This window comes from Tilletiaria anomala (genome assembly GCF_000711695.1).
Source record: "Tilletiaria anomala UBC 951 chromosome Unknown K437scaffold_2, whole genome shotgun sequence".
NCBI lineage: Eukaryota > Fungi > Basidiomycota > Exobasidiomycetes > Georgefischeriales > Tilletiariaceae > Tilletiaria > Tilletiaria anomala.
This window is the reverse complement of record NW_013547020.1, coordinates 423,486-446,440: the sequence shown is the minus strand read 5'-3', so window position 1 is coordinate 446,440 and position 22,955 is coordinate 423,486. Positions and strand designations below refer to the sequence as shown.

Below are 22,955 nucleotides of genomic sequence, written 5' to 3'. Positions count from 1 at the left end.
AGGTGGCATGGGAGCAGAAACCCTAATTCCCGAAACCTTTCGGAAGCAAAGCCGTCTAGTCCGGAATCGCGGAAGTGACATCCGAAGGACATTGGTGGATCTGCGACGAGAGCGAACGCATGTCCCGCCTGAAGGAGATATGCTTAAATACTCGCTTTCGATGCCACCTGCTGCAGCTCGCTTCGCACCTTTGTACCCCTCTCACCTGCACATTTGGTCAGATTGAGCGCCTCCGCCTTCGCCCCCGCAAACTCCTTTTTCATTCCATTGCAGACACAAACTACCACCATGCCATCGCCCGCATTCGAGCAGGTCCCACTCGAGAACTTTGACCGCGTGCTGGGCGCGACATCGACCGAAGTCTCCTCCGTAGCGCTCGGCGGCCATGTCCTCTCCTGCAGCGATGAGTGGTTTGCGCCTGCATCTGATCTGCTCAAGGTACCTCCCGCGCAATCGATGAAAGGCCAGTTCGGACCTGCCGGTGCGCTCTTCGATGGTTGGGAGACACGGCGACACAACTCCCAACCGTATGACTGGGTCATCCTGCGATTGGGTCCCAAGGCAGGCGCTTTCATCAAGGGTTTCGATGTCGACACGGCCAACTTTAATGGAAATGAAGCCCCAGAGGTACAGATTTACGCTATCGCGATACCGCCAGACGAGGAGGCAAAGAGCGAAGCCTTGAAAGATACAGACCCTCGCGTGAGCGATGAAAGATGTCTGCACATGGTTTGAACTCGTCTGACCACGCTCTTATTGTAGTGGGAATGTGTCCTGCCAAAGACTCCGTGCGGTCCATCTTCCCGACATCTTTTTGTCCTCACCTCGCCCCCTGCTACCCACTTTACCCACATCAAGCTGCACATGATCCCCGATGGCGGTATCGCACGTTTCCGAGTGTACGGCAACATTCCACCGCCGCCACTTGGCCTCGGCTTCAGCGAGCATGCAACTCCGGAAACTGCAGATGCAGCTTTAAATGTGGTTGATCTTGCACATGTCATGAATGGTGGGCGTGTTGTCTAGTGCGTGATTTCTTTTCGTGCTCTTCATCTCTGCTCTAAACCCGAACTCTGACTTGAATTCCACTCGCTCGCACTACGCTAGCACATCCGACCAGCACTTTGGCGTCGGTGCGAACCTTCTCTTACCAGGCCGCGGGAAGGACATGGGAGATGGATGGGAGACGAAGCGCTCACGCTCGCCGGGGCACAAGGACTTCGTCGTCATCAAGCTCGGCGAAGCAGGGCTGTTGAACTATGCCGAGATTGACACGGCACACTTCCTCGGCAACTTTCCAGAGAGCGTCGAGCTGCATGCTTGTCACGTTGGAGATTCCATGGAGGAATGGCCTGTCACTGCGGGTCAAGGGGAAGAAGGGGAGAAGGAGAGCGGGATCCAGTGGACGCTCATCGCTCCAAGGGCCAAGATGGGGCCTGGCAAACAACATTTTTTACCCCTACAAGCCGTTGAGGGGAAGCCGTACACGCACGTTAAGGTCACCATGCATCCGGTGCGCTCCTCTCCTTTCCAAAACTGCGCAGGGAACATTACTAACTCCCGACAACCTTCTCTATCTGCAGGACGGCGGCATCAAACGTGTGCGAATCGTGGGGCGACGCGCAGCGCCGCTTAGCGGGCGTGCCGACCCCCTGCCGCCGATCCCGTTTCCAGACTCACGGAACAAAGCATTTCCTCAAGTTCCAGGCGCATCTGACCTCACCCCTGCGAAGGCTGCGCCGCTCACAACAGACGCCTTTGTCCCATATGGCTCTGTGATCGGCCTTCCTTCCTCCGCATCCTGCGCAGCCAACAGCAACGTGCTACAAGTCAACCAGGACACTGCGAAAAAGTTTGTCTCACAGGCACCGGTGCTGTCAAGCTATCAGACTCACGCGAGCGTGCAGGCTGAAACCTCCATCCATCTCTACCGTTGCACTCCGTTCTCCTTGCCGTTGGGTGTTAAAGTGCTTGAGCGGCATCAATTCACCACGCAGGCGTTTTTTCCCATGACACCAGCAGCGGCAGCGAGTACAGGTCAGGAAGGTTACTTGGTCATTGTAGCTCTTAATGGAAAAGGTGTGTTACATGATATCTCCATACGCAAACCAGAAGCTGACTTCCCGATTTATCAACGTGCGCACGCCTCACGTGGTGAAGATGACAAGCCGGACCTGTCGACCCTGACAGCGTTCCACGCGCAGACGACGCAAGGCATCTCCTACCATCCCGGTGTCTGGCACCACCCCATGGTCGCGCTTGGGAGCGCGCCTACGGACTTTGCTTGCGTGGTCAACGAGAGCAAGACAGCACCGGAACTGAACTGTGATGAGATCTTATACGATGCGCCGGTGGCTTTATTCACAGTGTAGACGTGGTGCGCATACATACATACACATCCAAACACACGTATATACATACATACAAACATACAAGCAACCATCGGCTGTGTCACGGAAAGTCCATACACCACATCAGCGCTTGAATCTCCACTTCGAGCGCATCCCGGGCAGATTGGAACGCGACGAGACTTTGATTCCACAGCACCATCAATTTCGAGTCGTTGAGCGATGCGGCCTGTTGTGACTCTAGCTCGTACACCTGCACAAGCTCCGCTGCTGCGGGTTGGACGCGTAGAAGCAGATATTTCGCATCTGCAATCAGGGCTGCACCGCTTTGGCGAAGGGCCTGACTGTTTGGAGACCTGCGAACCATCATGGCGCGTATCGCGTAAACCCTTAAGGCGGCGCGCAGCTGCAAGGCTCGATAGGCAGTAAGAAATGTCCGCGCGCGTAGCTTGTCTGCGTCGACGTGGTCATCGGAAGCTGTGCCAGCTGCGGGCTGAACAGAAGCAGCGCGTGACCTTTTTCGCCTCGCTGCTGCAATGTTTCCTCCTCGGGCAGCATTATCCCGCTCCCTGGCAGAGATGCGTTCCTTGGCAGGGATAAAGGCTTGCCACGCGGGCACAGTATTGGGATCCGTGTCTGTCGGCTCATTGACACCGAAGCTGCCAAAAGCGTGCAGCTGTGCGATCTTTCGTTGCAAAGCTGCGCTTTTGTGTTTAGTTAAAAACTCGTGCAGGCCAGGCAGAGAGCGGTATTCATGCTTGAGAAGAGCGTCAGAAAGATTGACTATCTGGCTCTGGGAGCTAAGCGTGACACCAACGCTCTGAGAATGATTTGGCGCCAGTTGTGAGGCATTGCGCACAAGGTTTTGCGCACCTACTGATAGCGACCTTTCGAAGATTTGGTAGCCTTTCAGCATCGGAAACCATGCACTCGTCATGCCTCGCAACAGCTGCTAAGCCAATCGGGGCTGTGTCAGGTGTGTCTCGTTTCGGTATATGTGCACCAACTCACATTCTCAATCTCCTTTACGTTCTCCAAGGTGAGAGTCGACGGCTCCACTTTTCCTTCATCCGGACCTAGGGCGATGGGATTGTCATCATCATCAAGGACGACCTCGACGCCGCACTGCGGCCCGAGCCATCGCAAGATCGCGGACGAGTCGATCAGATCAATCTCACAGAGGAAGAAAACTTCCTGAAGAATGGATAGGGCAACCGACTTTCGACTTGGTAAGGCTTTGCCGGCAATGGGACGCTGGAATTCAGATGACTTGAGGCCGGAGGCAAGCGTATCGAGCATCGTCTTGAGGTCCGTTGCTGCCGACCACCCTCTTGTACGAGGCAATACCGAGTGGAAGCACTGATGGACGAGTGAGAGCTTTGACACTTCTGCAATACATTCGAAGGTGAGAGCGTGCATGAGCAACAAAGCTATCGGTCAAGCGAGAAAGAAATTGACACTCACCCGCGGGAGGAGGACGCCACGCAAGCCCGCGCTCGCGCAGATTGCGCCGGATGAACTCGTGCTGTGCCTTCCACACGGGGGCTACGACGCTGAGAACATTCCAGAAGCCCGATAAGTCTCTCGATTTCGAGCTGGATGGATCGCTCTGCGGGATTTGCTGTCTTAACTTTCGCTTATGCTTGCGGCGCTCCGCCGCTGCGGTAGGGTTGATTTCCCAGTACTCCTCCTTGATGTCCGCAAGAGACCATATGTCCCTGCACGTCATCAAGTAGTCCCAGACGTACATCCGGATGGGTAGCTCAGAGCTGGAGAAAGACGCTTCCGGATCAAGACGTGAAGTGGGCCGCGGGATAGCGAAAGAAGCATACGCAGAAGCTGGATTGGGAGGCACTTGGCCATCATCGCCTGTACCTCCCGGTGAATATGGCGGCAAGGCAGTTATCAGCTCCCCAGGATACATGTCCCCAATGCGGTGCAGCAAGTCGAGGGCCGCGACAATGTCTTCTGGAGTGGGCTTTGCAGACAGTTCAAGACGGTACTTTTCGGTTCGGAGTCGTCTTGCTTTCTCCTCCGTACGCTTGACTGCTGCTTTTGGTGAGCACAGGGCAACAGCAATTATGAATTGAATCATAGTGCTGCACATGCACGAGTCGAACAGAAGGTCAGAGTTTCATCAGCCAAAACGCCCTCGTCCAGTAGTATGGACGCACACCGTTGGAGGAACCGAGTTGAGCATGAGTCTCCGCAGGAAGCCGATTGCATTTGGGACTGCCAGAGGTTTTGTCCTTCACATCAGCTCTTGACCCTTAGGGTCCAGAAATTTAGTTTTACATATCGATTCACTTACTCATGTTCTCCTCGAATGAGTCGAGCGCAAGCTGCTCCAAGTGCGGGTTCACGCTAAGTGGGTGTAAGAGCGGGCCATCATGCGGGAGCTGAGCGCCCTTCCCGTGCATTGAGGTCGCGGTTGTGGCAGACATGGCGTGGGTGTTTTCGCTCTTCCTGTGCCCTGCTGAATTGTTGTCGGATCTTACAAATGGCTGCTACTGGCTACAATGAACGAAGTGTGAGCCGAAGTGTTAACGAGTGATGATGAACCTGTTGCTCTATCAGCCAACGCGTCGCGCATGGTGCACGACGCGTCTCACATAATTAATACTTCCTATTCTTCCTCCTCTTCAACTCGGTATGCGAACAAGCGCAACGCCTTTTCCCTGGCATCATGGAGCCGATACCCTGCAGAATGCTCGCTACTCGCTACCCTCGCTGCACAAGAAAGATGCCTGTGAGCACAGCGCAGCGCTATGCACTACCAACCACCACGACTGCTGAGAATGGGCTCCATGTCGAATTTAAAATCATCAGCTCGACGGTACCAGAAGTGCTGGCCATCATAGCTGCCACGTCAAGGGCCCATTTTCAGGTGAGGCAGCACGTGTGCACTGCTACATGGCTCAAGTGCGGACCGTGCTGTCTGGGCCTTATGCAAACGGAAGATCTACGCCTGAATCTCTCGGAGTGCACGTTCGCAACTTGGGCTTAGCAGACCCCGGGAGGTGTGGCGGTCATAGATACCGGCGCATGTCGAAGACCGAGCAAAACTAGCCCTACCGTCTCCCTCGTGTGCGCAGTGAAAGAAACCCCTGTACCTGTATCACCTTCGCAAACTCCAAAGGCGCGCTCTGTGTGATTACATGGTGGATTACATGCGTGAAACGCCCGCAAAGCCCGGGTTGCCTTGGATCTGCGGAGGATGACATTCATAATAAGCAAGCCAAGTTTGAGAGTGGATGTGCGAGGGTGCAAAAGCACGCCTAAGCTTACCTTTTCTTGGTTGACCACTTCGAGACAGAAAGCCAAGACGTCGCGAGTGTCTCTTGGCTGGAGTCAAGATGGGATGAGCAAAACGCACATGAGCCTCGATGTCTTTGCGCGCCTGAGCTTGTAGGTCCAAAAGCAAGAATGAAAAAGAGGCTCACGTCGATGATCCCATCATCCAGCATCCTGCTACTGGTGTAATAAGAATCGCTCTGACTTTCCACGTCCATCTTGAACATGGCCATGATGCTTTGCTGCTTTTCCTCATCGATCATCTTGCCCCTACGTGCGGCTGCTTCGCGCCCGACAATGTCGAGCACGCCACTGAGCGCCTCGGCACCCATGACGGAGCAGCGCGCCTGCGGCCAACTGAACAGGAAGCGCGGGCCGTACGAGCGGCCGCACATCGCATAATTGGCCGCACCATAGCTCGAGCCGCAGATGATGCTCAGGTGCGGCACACGGCTGTTAGACACGGCGTTGATCATGAGGCTGCCGGTCTTGATGATCCCACTCTCCTCGTACTGTCTGCCGACGATGAAGCCGGAGCAGTTGTGGAGCCAGACGATGGGCACGTTACGCGTGTTGCAGAGTCGGATGAACTGTGTGCACTTGTCCGAGTCGGATGGGAAGAGCACGCTGTTGTTGCCGATGATCCCAACAGGAAAGCCGGCAATGTACGCCCACCCGCACACGGTGTTTGTGCCGTACAGCGGCTTGAAGGCAGAGAAGCGGCTGCCGTCGGCAATGCGAGCGATGAGTTGGGTGACATCCCAAGGCTTTTTGATGTTCGCCTGTGCGACGTCCAATAAGCTGTCCATCCTGTGAACCGGTGCGAGCTCCCGCCCTATCTTGCTATACAGGGCATCTGTGTTCGTCATAGAATGCCTCCAGTTGAGCGACGCGACCCATTCACGCGCTTTGACCAGTGCCTGGAACTCGTCATCGGCGAGCCAGTCGCTGACGCCGCTCTTGCGTGAATGCATCTCTGCTCCGCCGAGGTCTTCAGCCGTGGACACTTCACCCGTCGCCATCTTAACCAGCGGTGGACCTCCAAGGAAAACCTGCGCTTGCTGCTTGACCATAATGACATAGTCGGACATGCCGGGCTGATAAGCTCCGCCGGCGGTGCTGCTTCCAAAGACAACGGACTATACAGCAATGAAGAAAATAATTGTGTGAATGGAAGAGAAAAGTACGACCGAATGCACATCATGCACTCACGCAAGTCGGAATGCCTGCTTGGCTGCGCTCCGCAAGACTACGGAAGCTACCGCCGCCCTTGTGGAAGACTCGGAACTGCTGCGTGAGGTTCGCACCGGCGCTCTGCACGAGCCCAATGCCAGGTAGCCGATTCTCTGCGGCGATCTGCGCGATGCGCTCACCCTTGAGGACAGCCATCTCGTTGATACTTCCGCCTTGAAGAGTCGGGATGCCCGAGCTGATCATACATAGCACGCCGTTCACGAGGCCGATGCCGGCGACCGTCGAGGCGCAGGGCGTCGAGTCCTCTTGGTCGTAGCCGGCAAACGCACAGAGTTCAAGCCAGGGCGAGTCTTGGTCGAGGAGTAGGGCGATGCGGTCGCGCGTGAGGAGCATGCCACGGCGGAAGTGAAGCGCCTGGGCGCTGGAGGGACCTTGGGACATTTGCGCCGCGATGCGCTCGCGCCAGTCGTGGATGAGGGACAGGTTCCCCTCGCGGATCTCCTTCATCTCATCTGATGGCGGGATAAGGGGGAGGTTGATGGGTGGGTAGGCGAGCGCTGGGTGACGCGCGTGCAAGCCAGCCTCTGCTTGTTGTAGCGTCGTCATCCTGGCCGTCGGCATGGTCCAAGCAGGAGCCATTCCTGACTGAGGTTCGCGGTCGATAGGGAGGCCCAGCGATCACTGCGAGGCCATGTAGGCGGGCGATGTCATCTGCTCTTCAGGTGGCCTCGAGGCCTCGAGTTCGATCCAGAGTAAGCAGTCAGCAGCCAGCATTGCCCACCATTCTAACGACACTCTGTTTTCTGATGGTATTGTGTACGAATGGAAATCAAGCGACTGGGTGGGGTGTTCCGGGCCGGATGTGTTACCGGCAAACAGGCTGACAATGTGGCGATCACTCTCCATTCAATTCACTCAGCTACCCACACTCAAGATGGTGGCCCGTACACAATCATGTTGCATACGATTCGCCTTCACAGCTGCTTGGAGACATCGAGTTGAGGATCTGAGGGGAGCTCGCAGACCCTGAGGAGCGTCTCTGAGGAACACATACACTGTCTGCTTGGCCTCTTACCCGAACGCTTCAGAACACATGGCGACCACCTCGCCCCTGCCGCCAACATATCTTGGCGCCCCGCTCTACCTGTGCCCTGCGACGAGCAGCAGCGCCGCTACCCAGGCCCTTCCTATCCCGCACCCAGTCCGGCGTGTTCTAATCGCCAACCGTGGCGAGATCGCACTGAGGATTATCAAGACGTGCCAAGCCCTCGGGATATCAACCGTGGCCGTGTACGTCAGCGAAGACTGCGATGGCCCGCACGTCCTGGCTGCCGATCGCGCCATCTGCCTCGGATCAATAGAGCAGCATGGCATCAGCGGGCGTCCGCCACCGTACCTCGACGGTGAATTGCTCATCAAGACAGCTCTCGACAACGACTGTGACGCACTTCATCCCGGCTACGGATATCTCAGCGAACAGGCCGACTTTGCCGACAAGGTCGCCTCGACCGCCCTTCCTGACGATTCAAGCCGGAAACTGTGCTTCATCGGTCCCAAGGGCGAAGTGATGCGCCAGATGGGAGAAAAGGCAAATTCAAAGGTCCTGCTCAGGAGCCGCCTCGGCGCAGACAAGGCGCCGCTGGTACCAGGCTACGAATCAGAAAAGACGCCTGAGGGGCAGAAAATGGAAGTGCTCGTGCAAGAGGCTAGAAAGATCGGTTTCCCTGTCCTCCTCAAGGCGAGCGCAGGCGGAGGAGGCAAAGGCATACGGATCGTCCGAGACAGCGCGAGGTTCGTCTGCTCCCCAAACTGGAAGAGAAGCACATTTTGACATCTGTATTCTCAATAGCCTTCCAGAAGAAATCAGCCGCGCCCAGTCCGAGGCACAACGGTCATTCGGCTCGCCACATCTGCTGATTGAAAAGTATATCGAAAATGGCAAGCACATCGAAGTGCAGATTTTCGGCGACAACTATGGGAATGTCATCGCGCTTGGCGAGAGAGAGTGCAGCGTCCAGCGCAGACATCAAAAGATAATCGAAGAAAGCCCGTGTATGGAGATGAGCAACTTTCCCGAGGTCAGTAAGCTTCGATTATAGTCTCTTCGATCAGATATGGCTTACACGGTCACACTCAACAATTGTAGCTCAGAAAAGACCTGCACGCCTCGGCAGTCCTGATCGGCAAGCTCCTCGCTTATCAGGGCGCCGCGACGATTGAATACATCTACTCCTCCGCTCTGAAGCGCTTCTACTTTCTGGAGATCAACACGCGCCTGCAGGTCGAGCACCCTGTCACCGAGTGCGTCTACGGCATCGACCTTGTCAGCCTGCAGCTGTACGTTGCCGGCGGCGGCGACATCAGCAATCTCAGCGATGTAGCGGAGCGCGCGCGACGGCCGCCTGTAGGGCACGCGATCGAGATGCGTCTCTGCGCCGAGGAGCCCGGCGCAGAGTTCGCCCCTCGCACTGGCTATGTTCGTCACATATCCGCACCGCTTGCCGTTTCGCGACCCGGCTATCGACTGGACAGCGGCGTGGTCACAGGCAGCAATGTCTCCATCCACTTCGACCCGATGCTTGCCAAGCTCATCGTCCACGCGCCTGACCGCGCAGCTGCAATCCGCGCCGCGCGGCAGATGCTGGAGTGCACGCCCGTCCTGGGTGTCACAACCAACACGGCATTCATACACGCATGTCTCGGGCATCCAGCATTCACTGGTGGGAGTTACTCGACGAGCCTGATCCCGCAGAACATCGACTCGTTGCTCGGCCACGGCTCATCCGCGGCCATGCGGGCTTTGATGCTGAACAATTCCCTCGCCCCCGCTGCACTTGAACGCGAAATCCCAATCCACGCCGCTCTTCCCACGTTCTTATTCTTCCACGCGATCCGCAAGCGACTGCGCCCTGCACGCGTGGGGCTCAAGCAGTCCTGGCGTCTCCACAACGCGGACGTATCCTTGCACCAGACCGAAAATTACGTCATCACCCTGCCGGGCAATGTGCAGATGTGGGACATCATGCTGCAGTACCGGCCGCTGCCGCTCCAGACTGCATGGGCAGCCAGCGCCGGCGGAAGCAGCGGCGAATCATTCGAAGTCATGCTGTGGCACAACGACGCCGCACACGACACCGAAAAGCAAGTTCTCAAGGGCCTCGTCGACCAAGCGAAAGCGAAGGCTGCAGAAAAAGGAAAAAGGAACGGAAACGCTGGTTCGGGTACGACGACGGCACCCACCCTTCCACAGCTTCGTACTGCAGCTACGGCTCGTTATTACGCTTCCCTGCCCTCGCGTGCAGGCGTCGAGGGTCGGCCAGCTGTTTCGGATGAAGTGAAGGCGGACAGTAAAGGCAGGCCCAAAGCCAGCTGGCCGTTCGGTGTTGCGCCCGATGCTGTGCAGCGCGTGCGCGTCACCGTTCGACCAAATGGAGCAAGCATCGGTCCGGAGCTGACGCATGTCCGCGCTCTTGACGGAGCAGCACAATGGCTAAATGGTGCAGTGCGGTACGAGGTTCAGCTTCTTTCTGAGTTGCCAGAGGTTTCTTCCACCACGCCATCAACAACACACTTTTCCGTGCTCGCGTCCGACGAGCATTTCGAAGCGCACGAAGAATGCAGTCAGTTTGCCTGGCTCTGGCTTCCTGCTATTGCAGGCCAAGTCAAAGTTATCAGGCGCAGCTTGCGAGTGTATGCGGGTCGATTGGAGGAGGGACAGGCCGCCGGCAGTGCTGATGGTGAGAGTCTGAAAGAAAGCCTCGAGACTGGCGAAGGGCAGGTTTGAGCTAATCAGCTGCTTTGCTTCCACCAGAATCGACATACTCCACTCCAATGCCCTGCCGCATCCTTCACCTCATTGCCAAGGACGGGCAGAGTGTTAAACCAGGAGAGAGCATCCTGGTGATGGAGAGCATGAAGACGGAAATCAAGTTGCTTGCGCGTTCAGCAGGCACGCTTCGGCTGTTGGTCAAGGAAGGAGATACGTGAGTTTTGCGGCAGCGGTTCCTCATGGCATCTTTACCGTTTGCTGAAGATTCGCCTCCCTTGCTACGCAGGATTGGAGAAGGACAGGCGCTGTGCGTCGTCGATTCCAACATGTAACATCAAAATGAACTTCACAAGCAAGACCTCTAGTGTTGTACTTGCATCCCTAAATCTGACAGAAGAATACATTAAAGCAAGGGGTTTTATAGCATTGCAATAAGCGAGCGTAAGGGTGATTTTAAAGTCGTTAAACCGGATATTCCAGTGTATCCGTCAAAGGTGTCATGCATGGGAGCGTTTGGAAAAAACAAAGAAATCGCAATATGAAGTGCGGAGACTCATGAAGATGGACCAGCCTCATCTTTGGTGTCTAGGATGGGCATGGTATGTGACGCACTGGCGACTGCCGAAGAGCCGCTGGACTCTCCTTGCTGCCTAGCAGCGAACGCTGCTGCCCGTGCTTCGTGCGCCTCCTTGATCAGGCGCTCCGTCTCCCCAGGTGGCAGTTCAACATCGCGGGCAATCTCGAGAAGCTCATTGTGAGAGATGCCGGGGTGGTCCTCGATCGCTGGCGTAGGCCACTCTTGTCGCGGCTGGTATTGGGGTGAGGCTAACGATGGCGGAGAAGCAGCGTAGGTGTGTGCATCCTCGCGCTGCTCGTCGATGTCTCCCATGCGCGCAGCGCCTGCAGAGACGTAGCGCTCGTACATCGGTGGTGCGTTGCCGAGCAGCGCACCAGATGGCATGGCATCTCGCTGGGAACCGAGCGTATCTGAGATCGAACGCTGATCTGATACGGGGCCGCCAACGCGGCGACCGGTCGCGCGACTCGTGCCGGATGTGGCAGACTGCACGGAGGCTGGACGGCCATTGTTGCTGCGAATCATGCCATGATCATAGTAGCCAGTCCGCGCGGACGAGCTGAATGCATCTGGGCTGGTTGGGCGGGAATTCTGCGATATGAGAATGGAGCGAGGAGCCGTCAGGCCTGTCTGCGTGAAGTTACCCGAGCCGGCATCCGAGCCGACCATGGCGCCTCCGTAGGCGTTGGCAGTCGGCGCTAGCTTGCCGTACCTAGATGCCGCGTGGTCGTCAGCATCGTGCTCCCATTGGACATTCTTCTGCCGCTGCCGGCGCATGAGCAGGAAGATGCCGAGCGCGACTAGCGCGAGCCCCACAACGCCTCCAACAATACCTCCTGCGATGGCGCCAACATTCGCACCTGATCCGCTCCGAGGCGACCCAGTTGCACCTTCGCCGATGTAGCTGGCCCTTTGCGGCGCCACGCCGTGAGTGCCATTGACGTCCGGCTGCGTGCAATCCTGTAGCCCCTGAGTGTTTGGGGCGAGCCCACAGTCGGATGCGGAGCAGATCACTTGGCTTTCGGCTGGCGCGCCATTGGGAAACGAGAACGGAACGCGGCATCGCAGGTCAAAGTTCTCCAGAAGACCAAGGAATTCTACAGTTGAGTTAACGTCCATGCCGAATGAGACGAGCGAGTATGCTGTTTGCTCTTTAAAGAAAAGGAATTCTGCTGGGCCGATGTTCATGAACTTGTGTACCGAGCCCATCGAGGGCGATCCGCTGTACTGCGGGAAAGTGCCTCCACCGATAGCACTGCAGCCGAGCAGGGCACCAAAATAGGTGTATAAATGAGTCATGAGGAAGTACTGGTTGGAAGTGTTGTTGACCGCAGGTTGGTTCTGAAAAAGCGGGTCCCGGCCTCCGCCGTCGAGGAAATTGACGGACACAGCCTTATTGTTGCGGTTCGTAGAAAGCAGAGTACCATCAAAGTACTTGTGTAAGTCTACTGGTGCTGTGTATCTTGAACTGCTTAGAATGCGACCGCTGTAGGAAGGCACGAGGAGTGGCAGAGGCGAGCCCAGTCAAAAAAGGGTTCACATTTGCATTAGGAAGCTCGCCAAAGCGCTCACTTATTGGTCAAAATTCCAGTCGGCGCTTGTGATCCTTTCGCGAGGTTAGAAAAGTTTCCCACAAAAATGGAATTGACGATGAGGCGAACGTATTCGTACTGCGCGTCAGGTGTGGTAGACCCCAAGGTCAGTTTGGTGTAAATCTCGCAAAGGCTCGGCGGGCTGCCTGATGACGCAGAGGATGATGCTGCGGGTGCCGCGCTGCCAGAAGCGGTGGCTTTAGCGCTGCTGCTGCTCAGAGCTGTGGAACTTGCATTATGTGGCAGGCTCCCCAAAGCGGACGTTGCTCTCGGTGCTAGCTGTACACATGTCGTAACGCTCGCAAGACTCGCAATCAGGGCCATGGCCGTTACGAATGCCTCCCCCACCCGGCTGCCATGGCTCCGCCGCCTCGTGTGGCAGCGAGACGAGAATGCAGATGCGTGTGATTCGTTCGCAAAAAGACGCATGATGGGCGAAGAAGGCGCCCCTAGTTGTCGGGTGTGGCAATGGATATGCAGGGAAGACCCAAATGCCGCGTTGTCTAGTGACTATTGCAAGCAAGTTGGGGTGCACCTGCCGTTGCTGCGGCTGCCGTAGCCCTGACCTTTTGACCTTGATGCTTTGAGAATGCGAGTGCAATGGCGCAAATTTGGCGGTTCTCCCTTCGTTGAGATGTTGACAATGTGATTGTGAATGTTGCGCCACAGTAGAGGAAGGGATATCTATGTGGTTGACGATGGTCGCAGCCATGGGACGTCCGGGCTCGAAGTATGACCAACCAGGAAACCCTCTTATCTCAGACGGACATATTGCGCTACCCTTGCAGGCGAGAGGCTCCTCGAAAATTGGTGGGAAACGAGCTGGAAGGACAAGTGGAGAACCCCAAGTTTAGTTCACCTAAAGCCGTTTTGACCTCCTAGAGGCGGGTAAGTGTGGCCAGTCTACTATGCTGTTGGGCCGTCCTGCGGGTTGCCTCGCCAGTCTGACCTGTTGAGTAAATGCTGTGCCGTGGACAGTCCAGGACACTCCTCGGTTTCTAAGGCCGGATTGTGCGACGGTACAATCATATACAGAGATGTCAGAAAGCAGACATGGGAGGGCCAACGCATGGCATCAACTCAGCGCACACGGCTCGCCACGATGTAACGAAATGTGGAAATGGTGTCCACATGCACAAGATGGAAAGGTACGTATCTCTCCAATCTCCGCACTCTCGCATCTTCTAAAGGCCCTTCAAGTCCCCAGAGATCCCTAACCCCTGCAGTCTTGCTCGGCTCTGCTCGGCTCTGCTCTGTTGCCCCTTTTGCCCCTTTTGCCGATTAACAGCGGGATTTGAGCTATTTCGAGACTGTCGCTATCCATAGACCCCACAGACTCACACAGTTGCATACTCTCGCCTCGACGTCGATTCTTACTTTGTCTCTCTTCAGGTCCCTGCTGAACGTGACCCAACTTCACAGCTGAAAAATGGGCTAATGGGAGCAGAGTTCATGGTCAGCGCTCCAGCCTGCCCCAGCAAAGGAGAGGCGCTGGTGTGTGTCCCCTGCCGCCCTGTGCTGACATTCGACTAAGCGGCTCGTTCCCACCCAAAAGGCAGAGTATACGCACCACGCAGCACTGATTGGGCTCAGGGGCTTCCCCGCCCGTTAATCGCGAGCTGCGGAGTGCCCAGATGCCAAACACGTGCAACAAGTTTTTCTCCTTTGTTTGTTAACGTTTTCGATTTCTGAGAGCAGCACTGCAGCTGAGGTGCCCTCAAGTCAGGCGCAATTAGCTCGGCATCTCCGAGCATAGCGGACACCCGATGGAAATGGGGAGCCTGTGTGTGCCTCCTGGGGAGGGGAAGGTGTGATACAGGCGATCTGTAACCAGGGAAACGGCAACTCAGTAAGAACACTATTTCCAAAAGGTGCGACGCAGTGCGGGAGAGTCTGACGGAGTAGGAAGGTAGGCGCTTTTACTGATTCACGAACTTGAGGTCTAGAGTTAACCCGGAAACTGTGAGGGGCTCTGCCGTAGACACCGGAGTCCCAGTGCCTTCTGATCTTCTTTCCCCGGGATCTTATGGGGGCCTCGGAATGCCCCAACAGGCCGCCAGTTCTGGACTGCGGCCCCGGAAACTACCAGTTTTTTCGCTGGAGGCCAAGTGGGGGCAGATTCAACAGATTCGCCTGGGTTGCAAGCAATATATGAGGTGACCGTATAGAGGATTTCTCGGGATGTACTTTGAACAATATTCGAGCGGCCGCTTCCACGCAAAGACTGTACAGAGTTTCCGGGGGACAGTTATTTCCGGCCCCAGTTTTTGCCATGTTTCCGGGCTATCTCGACTGGAATGACACTTGGGCGGGTGTGATTACGCTATTATTTGGCACTGCGAGCGCTTCAGGGGTCTGGGACCACCAAGGGGGAACATATGGATCGCACGGTGTCCGAGCTGACGGAGCGGAATGGCAGGGTGGGATACATCGTTTTGATAAATTAAGAATGGTAACATGCAATCATTCACACGAAGTCAATAATACTAGATATCTTTGGTACGGGCGGAAGCACATATAGTCTGACATTGCAAATATATGCTACAAGTTAAACTTTATGACGTTCCGTCCTCCTGATGACCAAAAATCACTATGAAAGGTGTCATGGTCAATCGTGCTCCCACATGACCTCCGCCAACTCCTCCGCGCAGTGTTCCAGTGCATCGCTCCCGAGCGGGCCCACGCAGTCCTTCTCGCAGACAAATACCAGCACGGTGCTCCATGCCAGGCCGGTCTTGGCGGCAGCATCGTCTGGGCCAGCAGCAGGGTCGGATGGCTGATCTGTAGAGCGTTGTATGCCGCTAGCAGCAAGATCCTGTGCGACGGTCGGATCAGCAATAGGACGTGCAAGTGCTGCTTCGATCTCGCGTCTCTTGCGCGCTTGCTCATCTGCTCCAGCCACAGCTGCAGCACCAGCCGTGGCTGCCTTGTTCGTTCTGTTGCCGCTTTCATCCTCGACATCGTCGTCGCCGCCCTCGACGGCCTCCGGTCGAAGCAGGTTGACGACGTTCGGCATCAGCTGCAGCTCAAAGACACGCTTGGAACCGCATACAGCGCACGTCCCCGCTGCTTCCGCATCGAACCTTACCGCCCCGATAGCTTGGGATTGCACTTTCGTGCGCCAAAAGCGCTTGAATGTCTCTCCTTTGTTGCTGAATGGCAGTGGCTCTCCGCCAAACTCGTACCGAATCAGTTGAGAGCTACAACGGCCCACACGATCGACAAAGCGCTCGAAGACCGAGTCAATTCCCGAGAGGAACATCTTTTCGTACCCTTCCTTGGCATACGGCTTTCCATCAGGTCCGGTGAGGCATGCCCCGTCACCCGCTTCCGCGTCTGCTGCACCGCCGTTTGTTCCGTTGTCATTCCGTTTTTTCTTCGTTCCGGTGGTCGCCGCTGATAATGATGATGATGATGACGGTTCCGGTATGGTTGAAACGTACTGAGGTGCCTTATAGTAGGCTCGTCTCTTATTCTTCCAGGGGTCCACCTCTGCTATTCGTCCATCTGCGGTAGCCGCGGCCTTGTCCTCTTGCTCCGCTAGACTCGCTTTGATGGCTAGCTCCTCTTCGATTCGAAACTGTAGCTCGGCGTCTTCGGCCTCGTCCTCGTCGGTTGCGTCACTCTCATGTTCGTCATCTCTGTCATCGGCTTGTGTCCCTTGAGAGAATGATGAGCTGGGCTCAGAATCGGTGAATGGGTTAACACCAAACATTCCGCCCGCTCCAGTTGAGCTAGGTCCTGAAGCGAACGGGTTGATCTTCTGACTCTTTGCTGCATCCTCGGCTGCCCGTTTTTTTGCGTCTGCCTTCGCAGCTAGTCGTTCTTGGCGAGCAGCTTCTTTTGCCTTCTGCTTCTCTAGCTTGGCTGCCCAACGAGCGTTGTAAGTGATGGTGCGAAAGGCACGGACACTACAAGCAGGGGAAATCCGGAAGTATGTCAGTCATCGGTTCCTTCATTCTGCCCTACTTTCTCAAGATCTCCACTCGATGGAGAGAAACATCGACAAGTGTGATGGCATCATGGTTAAAAAGCTCGGTTGTCAAAGGGTTTTCCTTTTCATGACCTCTCCGATGAAGAAGTTCAAGTGAAGAAATTGCACTAATCATTTGCCATCACACTCGCCTCCTTCCTTGCAAATGCGAATAAGCTCCACAAAGAGAAAAATAGTGCAACTCTTGTAAACTGACTCACCATCGACTGTCTCTGGCACGCTGACACTTTGCCCTGGCACAGCCCCAGATATAAAGTGTACGATCGTAGCAACTACCTTCAAGCGGCGCGAAGATTTGCATCAGCATTTCCATGTCCCGCCCGCAGATCTTGCAGCTTGAGACATGCTCAGGTTGTGGCGGCCACCGTGTCGACGATGTGGATGCGATAGGACGGGGGAGAAAAGCTGGCCGTCCACCTGCGCGGGAGACAAGTGGATTTGACTCATCTTCAGGTTCCAGAGGGCCGTCTGGGAGACCGAGGTAGACTTTAATATCTTGCGCCTCGTCGCTGGAAAAATCGGAGTCGCTATCTGGGTCATATTCCGGAGCCATCTTGATAGGACTGGCTGCGATGAGCTCTTGAAGGACCCATGCGTTGATCTGTTCAAGACACCAGCATGGGAGAGTTGTCGTGAGACGTGTTTGTCAGCATGACTACGATGTGGATGAAATTAGGAAAGAGCAAAGCGCCGACCCATGTTTCCAAATCCTCCAGAGCCACCATGTTGAAGCAAATTCAGGATGGTAGCCGAGTTTGACAGCAGCGACGCCTGCGACATTCGAGAATCACCATTTGATAGATGATTTGCCTTCCCGATCTCCTTCCATCCCGAAGGACAGAAGGAGAAGCGCCACATAGCACCCTCAGTCTCGTCATCTAAAGGGTTGATCATCATTTCTTCCTGAAACCCCTTTGAGCAGAATCGCGCCTACCCTCGATCTGTTGCCGCACTTGTCGTGCAAATCGCATTCAACTCACCAGCAAGATTATTTCAGTCCTGCAACAAGCGCAGCTGCACAGCTAAACCAATGACAGATGCATGTTTGCGAAGGTGATTGAGGAGTCGGAAGGGCGTAAATGATGAGGGAGTGACAAAACAAGAACGAAGAAATGTTTGCAAAGAGAACCGACATTTGGCGAAAATTTTGCGCTTCCGCTTTCCGTTTTCCGCTTCCGCCCCTCAGCGCCGTCGCCTGCCTTTTTAGTTTTGGTTCGACAATTGAATCCAATACCTAGCCCGGAGACCAGATGATCCCTCGTGCGAGTCTTTGCAAGCATCATAATCCTCGCAACATCCAGGTGCAGCAGAACAGAGAGTACGAATTGAAAAAGACACACCTTATCCAGGTTGATCTAACCGCGCAAAAGCATTGCACAAGATGGCCAAGTCGCTCCGCTCAAAATCTAAGCTTGCCGCTCGGTCCGTCAAGCGATCTGATCCAAAGAGCGCCTTCAAGATCGCTGCGGATACACGGATGGCCAAGATTACGCAGCGACTCTCCACCCGAAAAGCGCTGCCCAAAGCCCACGAAGAGAAGGATGCGCATGAGGACGAAGATGGTGATGCGGAAGTAGCGGTCATCAGGGCGGACGCGCCAGCAACGTCTGACGCAGGTGAGTGCACAAATGGCTTCCTATTGCATGCATATGAAGGGCCAGGTAGATGACTCTTTGGACTATACAGACGCCATAGCGATCGATGAACCAAAGCTAAGCACATCCGGCCCGCGGCCGGGGCGACATCAAGCTAAGAAGCACCTGCGAAAAAAGTCGACTAACGCGATCAACGGAAAAGCGGGCAAAGGCGACGGCAGGGTGAAGCACAAGTCCAGCAGCTCTGCAGCGAACAAGAAGAGAGCGCCGCTCCGAGGTCCCGGCACGGTTGGTGGCGGTGGGAGGAGTGGGAGAAAAGGGAAAAAGTGAAAATGCTCCACCTCTATAGCACCGGAGGTTTTACATCTCGCATTTGCAGCTCTCAGTCATGCTGATCTGCACACAACAGCTCACTGCGTAAGTGTACATGTCCGCTTATCTCAACACACACATATATACACATGCAGGATCTCATGTTGTATCATAGCAAACATCCGCCGTCACATGCGGCTTCGTACGAAGTGAAGAGCCGATGACTACTTGCGGAAAGTGCGCGTGAGTCTATCGTACGAGAAAAGGCACCGCGCGGCTACTGGCGGACCGAGGAGCCAGCAACAAAGAGCGAGCTGCATGAGGATGTGTGGAGTACTCGTATATATCCATGATACATGGCATACCTGGCCCCATTGTAACGGCATCTTCTTCCGGTGACTGCCCCCATCGACTCTGATGCCTGGTACCTCGCTGACTGCACGTGCGCTGGCCAAATCATGATCCGGTTGGGGCAATCCTTGCGCGCGCTGCGGCGACATGCTAGCGGACAGCGGCAGCTGCTCCACGTGAAGCGGCCAGCCTGCCCTCCCTCCTACTCATTACCTGCACCCGCCTGGACATTGCGTATCCCAGCATCTGCGCTTTTCAGCACCTCCTCACCGTCTCGAACAGTCACCTCCGCCGGTGCCACATCTCTACCGCAATCATTCCTCTCTGTTCTGCCGAACAATGTCGACAAGGTTTCGGACTCGTTCCTCGAGAACAAGGCCGAGATGGACCGGCTGGTCGCCGAGCTAGATCGAGAAACAAAGCGCATCGGGCTCGGTGGGAACGAAAAGGCGAGGCAAAGGCATATAAACAAAGGGAAGATGCTGCCGAGGGACAGGTACGTTCGCCTTTCTTAGTCAGCGTGTCTCACACGATAGGTTACTCACCATCTCTGTCATTCGCTGCCTTTACAACCGCAAAGGATCGGCCACCTGCTCGATGATGGATCACCTTTCGTCGAGCTTTCCAGTATGGCCGGACATGGGCTTTATCCTGGAGACGACATTGTCGCAGGCGGTGTCATCACGGGTATCGGGCGGGTGAGCGGCGTGGAGTGCATGATCGTGTGCAACGACCCGACCGTCAAAGGCGGCGCATACTACCCCATCTCTGTCAAGAAGCAACTGCGCGCACAGATGATCGCGCGAGAAAACCGCCTGCCTTGCATCTACATTGTCGAGTCGGGTGGCGCAGCACTACCACACCAGGCAGACGTCTTCCCGGACGAGCAGCACTTTGGGCGTATCTTCTACAACATGGCGCAAATGTCCGCCCTCGGCATCCCGCAAATCAGCGTCGTGCACGGCATCAGCGTTGCGGGCGGAGCGTACGTGCCGAGTATGGCTGACGAGACAATCATCGTCCGCAATCAGGGCGCTATCTTCTTAGCCGGGCCCCCGTTGGTCAAGGCCGCGCTTGGTGAGGAGGTGGACGATGAGACGCTCGGTGGAGGTGAAATGCACTCGTCCGTCAGCGGCGTGACAGACCATCTCGCGATTGATGACGCACACGGGTTGATGCTTGCGCGAGAGGCGGTCGCCAACCTCGGCCAAGCAGGCGGATCGCATGCTAGTCAACGCTGCGCAAGCTCGACATTCGACGAGCCGCTGTACCCCGCCGCCGACCTACACGGCATCGTGTCTTCGAACCTGCGCAAGCCGTTCGAGATGCGTGACGTGATCTCGCGCCTCGTGGATGGCAGTCGCTTCCACGAGTTCAAAAAGCTGTACGGCACAACGGTCGTGACCGGCTTCGCTTCGATCCACGGTCGGCCCATAGGCATCATCGGTAACAACGGCATCCTGTTCAGCGAGTCCGCCAAGAAGGTTACCTCCTTTATCCATCTGTGCAACCAACGCCAGATACCACTGCTCTTTCTCGTCAACGTGACGGGCTACATGGTCGGTTCGCGCGCAGAGCGCGAAGGTATTGCAAAGGACGGCGCGAAGATGGTGCGCGCCGTCGCGTGCGCCGACGTGCCCAAGTTGACCGTCATCGTCGGCGGGTCGTTTGGTGCGGGAAACTACGGCATGTGCGGACGCGCGTACAGCCCGCGCTTCCTGTGGACATGGCCGAATGCCAAAATCGGTGTCATGGGCAGCGAGCAACTCAGCTCGGTCATGGGAACCGTCAGCAGCGATGCCGCGCGCACCGGCGGGCTTAGGGCGCAAATCGACGAGCAGACCATGGCGTGCTATGGCAGTGCCAGGCTGTGGGACGACGGCATCATTCGACCACAGGATACACGGAGCGTCGTCGCGCTCGGATTGGAGGTCGCCATGAAGGGCAGGGAGCAGAGCGCCGTCTTGGGCGACGGGCATCCGGCCTGGGACGGGAACCACCATGCGCAAGGTGTCTACAGGTACGTGTCTCCTGCGAGCGCTCTTACAGTTGTTCGTGACCTCAAAGTTGACTTTCTCATCCGCTTCCTCCTGGCTTTCCTCCATAGGATGTAATCTGTCAATGTAATTGTGCCAATATCATCGCTTGTACACACGAACCAGGAAATTGCCGACCTCATCTGAATTCGCTGTTGCACTTGCAACTATTCTGCTTTGGAAATTTCATAGATGAAGGTGGTCCCTTTTTTGCGTGCGTCAAATGCGAAAAGCCAACAAAAATAGACCTGTTGACCCATGTGAACATCTGAGAGCTAGGCTCAATCTGCATTCCCACGCGATACTTGTGTGAGTCGAACGGTTGGACTTTTTGCGTGAGGCGCTTTCGTCAGGACTGCATATGGGTACGAAAACCGGGACCTCCTGTTAAACCTTCAATAGCCAGTCTCCTCGTTCGAGAGGCATGCGCCTCTCATGACCCAGTCAAACCCCTCCAGATGGCCATAGTTCGTACCATACATCGCCCTTTTTCTGGCCCTTACAGTGACCCCGGATGTTGAACTTGTTGCACCCGTCTTCTCTCACCAGGGCCCAATGACCGGGAGAGCCATTCACGGCACTGTCAAAGTCGAGACCTTTCATTCTTCCGCCCAGCACGTCGAGGAACATGCGGTTGCCGGCAGGCATCTTGCCGACGCCGAGCGGGGTGTCGACTTGCAGCTCGAACCGGAACAACGTGGGGAGTTTCATCTGCGCCGGTGAAGAAGGAATGCGACGAGATTTCGCGGCAGTCCCAGTCTCAGCGGGACAGAAGGTATGAGAGGACCCGCCTGAGCCATCTTTGATCCATATTCCGGACCTGTTTCTGCTTTCTGTTTGGCCTTGTATGTCAATGCGGATGCATGCTTTGAACGAAAGATCGACGAGGTAAGATGCAACGAACGCCAAGTTCGCATCCTTGCTCAAATGCTCGTATGGACAACGGATAGTCAGGGGTTCTTAGGCTTCTCATACACTCCCTCCTCCAAGAAGCAAGGCATATATATATTTGTGCGTGGGCCACTCGTTTATGATATGACAGCAGCTGAGCCAGTCTGGCCGTGCCTAGTCCGCGGATATCCGCGGCCGTCTCTTTGGCTTTTCGCTGCCTGACGCTGAGAGACACCAACAGCCACGGCGCCAATCTCGATGGTACTGCCTTCAATCACCTCACATTCATTCATTTAGCCATGATCCGGTGATCATGCAGATCACTCATCTGCAAATTGAAATCCGCACTCCCCTGTCCACGCTCGGTAGTCCTCTGAGCTGCTGAAAGCTCCTATCCTCAGAATCGAATTTGCTTGTTGTTGCAGTTAAATTGGACAGCCGATACATGCACCAGTGGTTCTGGTCGATGCATCACGCTACATACGGAAATGCAAGGATACAAGATGTGCTGGGAGGGCTTCAAGAGCGACAGAGATGGAATCACGGAACCCATATGTGTACACGTGAAGGAACCGCGAGGATATTCCACATACGAGCTGGATCATATCGTTTTCGATGGTCGGAAGTTGCTGCGCTACGCAGATCCATCGAGAGATCTGAAACCTGGAGTGATGAATGATGGATCCTCCATGTCCACTCTTTGGAGTTACTAAGTCTTTCTTGAAACGCTTCCAGCCTATTCTGGAATAGCTGTATTTCCGTCCCTTGGTGTAACGATCGGACCACTGAAGAGCGGTTTTTGACCTGTTGATCTCTCACCAGGGAAGTGCATGCACATTGGTAAACTTATCAGTGGTCCTTAGAAGCTCAAACTTCGTCACTACGGCTGCAAGCCTCTTCATTCTTGCGCCCGTTAAGTTGGGACAGTCTCGCATGCTTCATGCCAGAACGAGGCTCCTTTCTAGCTTTGAGCTGCGTCTGATGCTTTGCGATGCCGGCTCA

At 55.6% G+C, this 22,955-nt stretch overlaps 8 protein-coding genes across 8 annotated transcripts; 3 read left to right on the top strand and 5 right to left on the bottom strand.

Annotated features, from left to right (window-relative positions):
* The first annotated feature begins 196 nt into the window (after positions 1 to 196).
* On the top strand, positions 197 to 2,439 carry K437DRAFT_253189 (Allantoicase). The gene is made up of 5 exons (XM_013390869.1): positions 197 to 702; positions 763 to 1,025; positions 1,108 to 1,513; positions 1,584 to 2,079; positions 2,161 to 2,439. The coding sequence occupies exons 1-5, from the start codon at positions 289 to 291 to the stop codon at positions 2,370 to 2,372; spliced, it is 1,791 nt and encodes a 596-aa protein (XP_013246323.1). The 5' UTR covers positions 197 to 288; the 3' UTR covers positions 2,373 to 2,439.
* A 515-nt stretch (positions 2,440 to 2,954) lies between these two features.
* On the bottom strand, positions 2,955 to 4,901 carry K437DRAFT_72784 (uncharacterized protein). Its single transcript, XM_013390868.1, has 6 exons — positions 4,660 to 4,901; positions 4,523 to 4,580; positions 3,813 to 4,447; positions 3,360 to 3,736; positions 3,222 to 3,297; positions 2,955 to 3,148 (listed from the first exon to the last, which is right to left on the bottom strand). Exons 1-6 carry the CDS (start codon positions 4,790 to 4,792, stop codon positions 3,132 to 3,134), a joined length of 1,296 nt encoding a protein of 431 aa, XP_013246322.1. The 5' UTR covers positions 4,793 to 4,901; the 3' UTR covers positions 2,955 to 3,131.
* A 613-nt stretch (positions 4,902 to 5,514) lies between these two features.
* Positions 5,515 to 7,475, bottom strand: K437DRAFT_260683 (ClpP/crotonase; the record flags this gene model as incomplete). The annotated part of the gene is made up of 5 exons (XM_013390867.1): positions 5,515 to 5,556; positions 5,637 to 5,693; positions 5,725 to 5,748; positions 5,792 to 6,781; positions 6,855 to 7,475. 5 exons carry the CDS (start codon positions 7,473 to 7,475, stop codon positions 5,515 to 5,517), a joined length of 1,734 nt encoding a protein of 577 aa, XP_013246321.1.
* Positions 7,476 to 7,803: 328 nt separating this feature from the next.
* Positions 7,804 to 11,016, top strand: K437DRAFT_230773 (uncharacterized protein). The gene is made up of 5 exons (XM_013390866.1): positions 7,804 to 8,627; positions 8,686 to 8,914; positions 8,983 to 10,573; positions 10,648 to 10,819; positions 10,892 to 11,016. Exons 1-5 carry the CDS (start codon positions 7,930 to 7,932, stop codon positions 10,935 to 10,937), a joined length of 2,736 nt encoding a protein of 911 aa, XP_013246320.1. The 5' UTR covers positions 7,804 to 7,929; the 3' UTR covers positions 10,938 to 11,016.
* A 142-nt stretch (positions 11,017 to 11,158) lies between these two features.
* K437DRAFT_265837 (uncharacterized protein) lies at positions 11,159 to 13,098 on the bottom strand (the record flags this gene model as incomplete). The annotated part of the gene is made up of 2 exons (XM_013390865.1): positions 11,159 to 12,668; positions 12,755 to 13,098. The coding sequence occupies 2 exons, from the start codon at positions 13,096 to 13,098 to the stop codon at positions 11,159 to 11,161; spliced, it is 1,854 nt and encodes a 617-aa protein (XP_013246319.1).
* A 2,180-nt stretch (positions 13,099 to 15,278) lies between these two features.
* On the bottom strand, positions 15,279 to 16,727 carry K437DRAFT_72708 (uncharacterized protein). Its single transcript, XM_013390864.1, has one exon. The coding sequence runs from the start codon at positions 16,487 to 16,489 to the stop codon at positions 15,383 to 15,385; it is 1,107 nt and encodes a 368-aa protein (XP_013246318.1). The 5' UTR covers positions 16,490 to 16,727; the 3' UTR covers positions 15,279 to 15,382.
* K437DRAFT_253183 (uncharacterized protein) lies at positions 16,483 to 17,805 on the bottom strand (the record flags this gene model as incomplete). Its single annotated transcript, XM_013390863.1, has 2 exons — positions 16,969 to 17,805; positions 16,483 to 16,685 (listed from the first exon to the last, which is right to left on the bottom strand). Coding segments are annotated over exons 1-2 (530 nt in total), but the record flags the coding sequence as incomplete, so codon positions are not given.
* Positions 17,806 to 18,245: 440 nt separating this feature from the next.
* On the top strand, positions 18,246 to 21,140 carry K437DRAFT_265835 (uncharacterized protein; the record flags this gene model as incomplete). The annotated part of the gene is made up of 5 exons (XM_013390862.1): positions 18,246 to 18,384; positions 18,455 to 18,651; positions 18,743 to 18,780; positions 19,286 to 19,522; positions 19,607 to 21,140. The coding sequence occupies 5 exons, from the start codon at positions 18,246 to 18,248 to the stop codon at positions 21,138 to 21,140; spliced, it is 2,145 nt and encodes a 714-aa protein (XP_013246316.1).
* Positions 21,141 to 22,955: the final 1,815 nt, after the last annotated feature.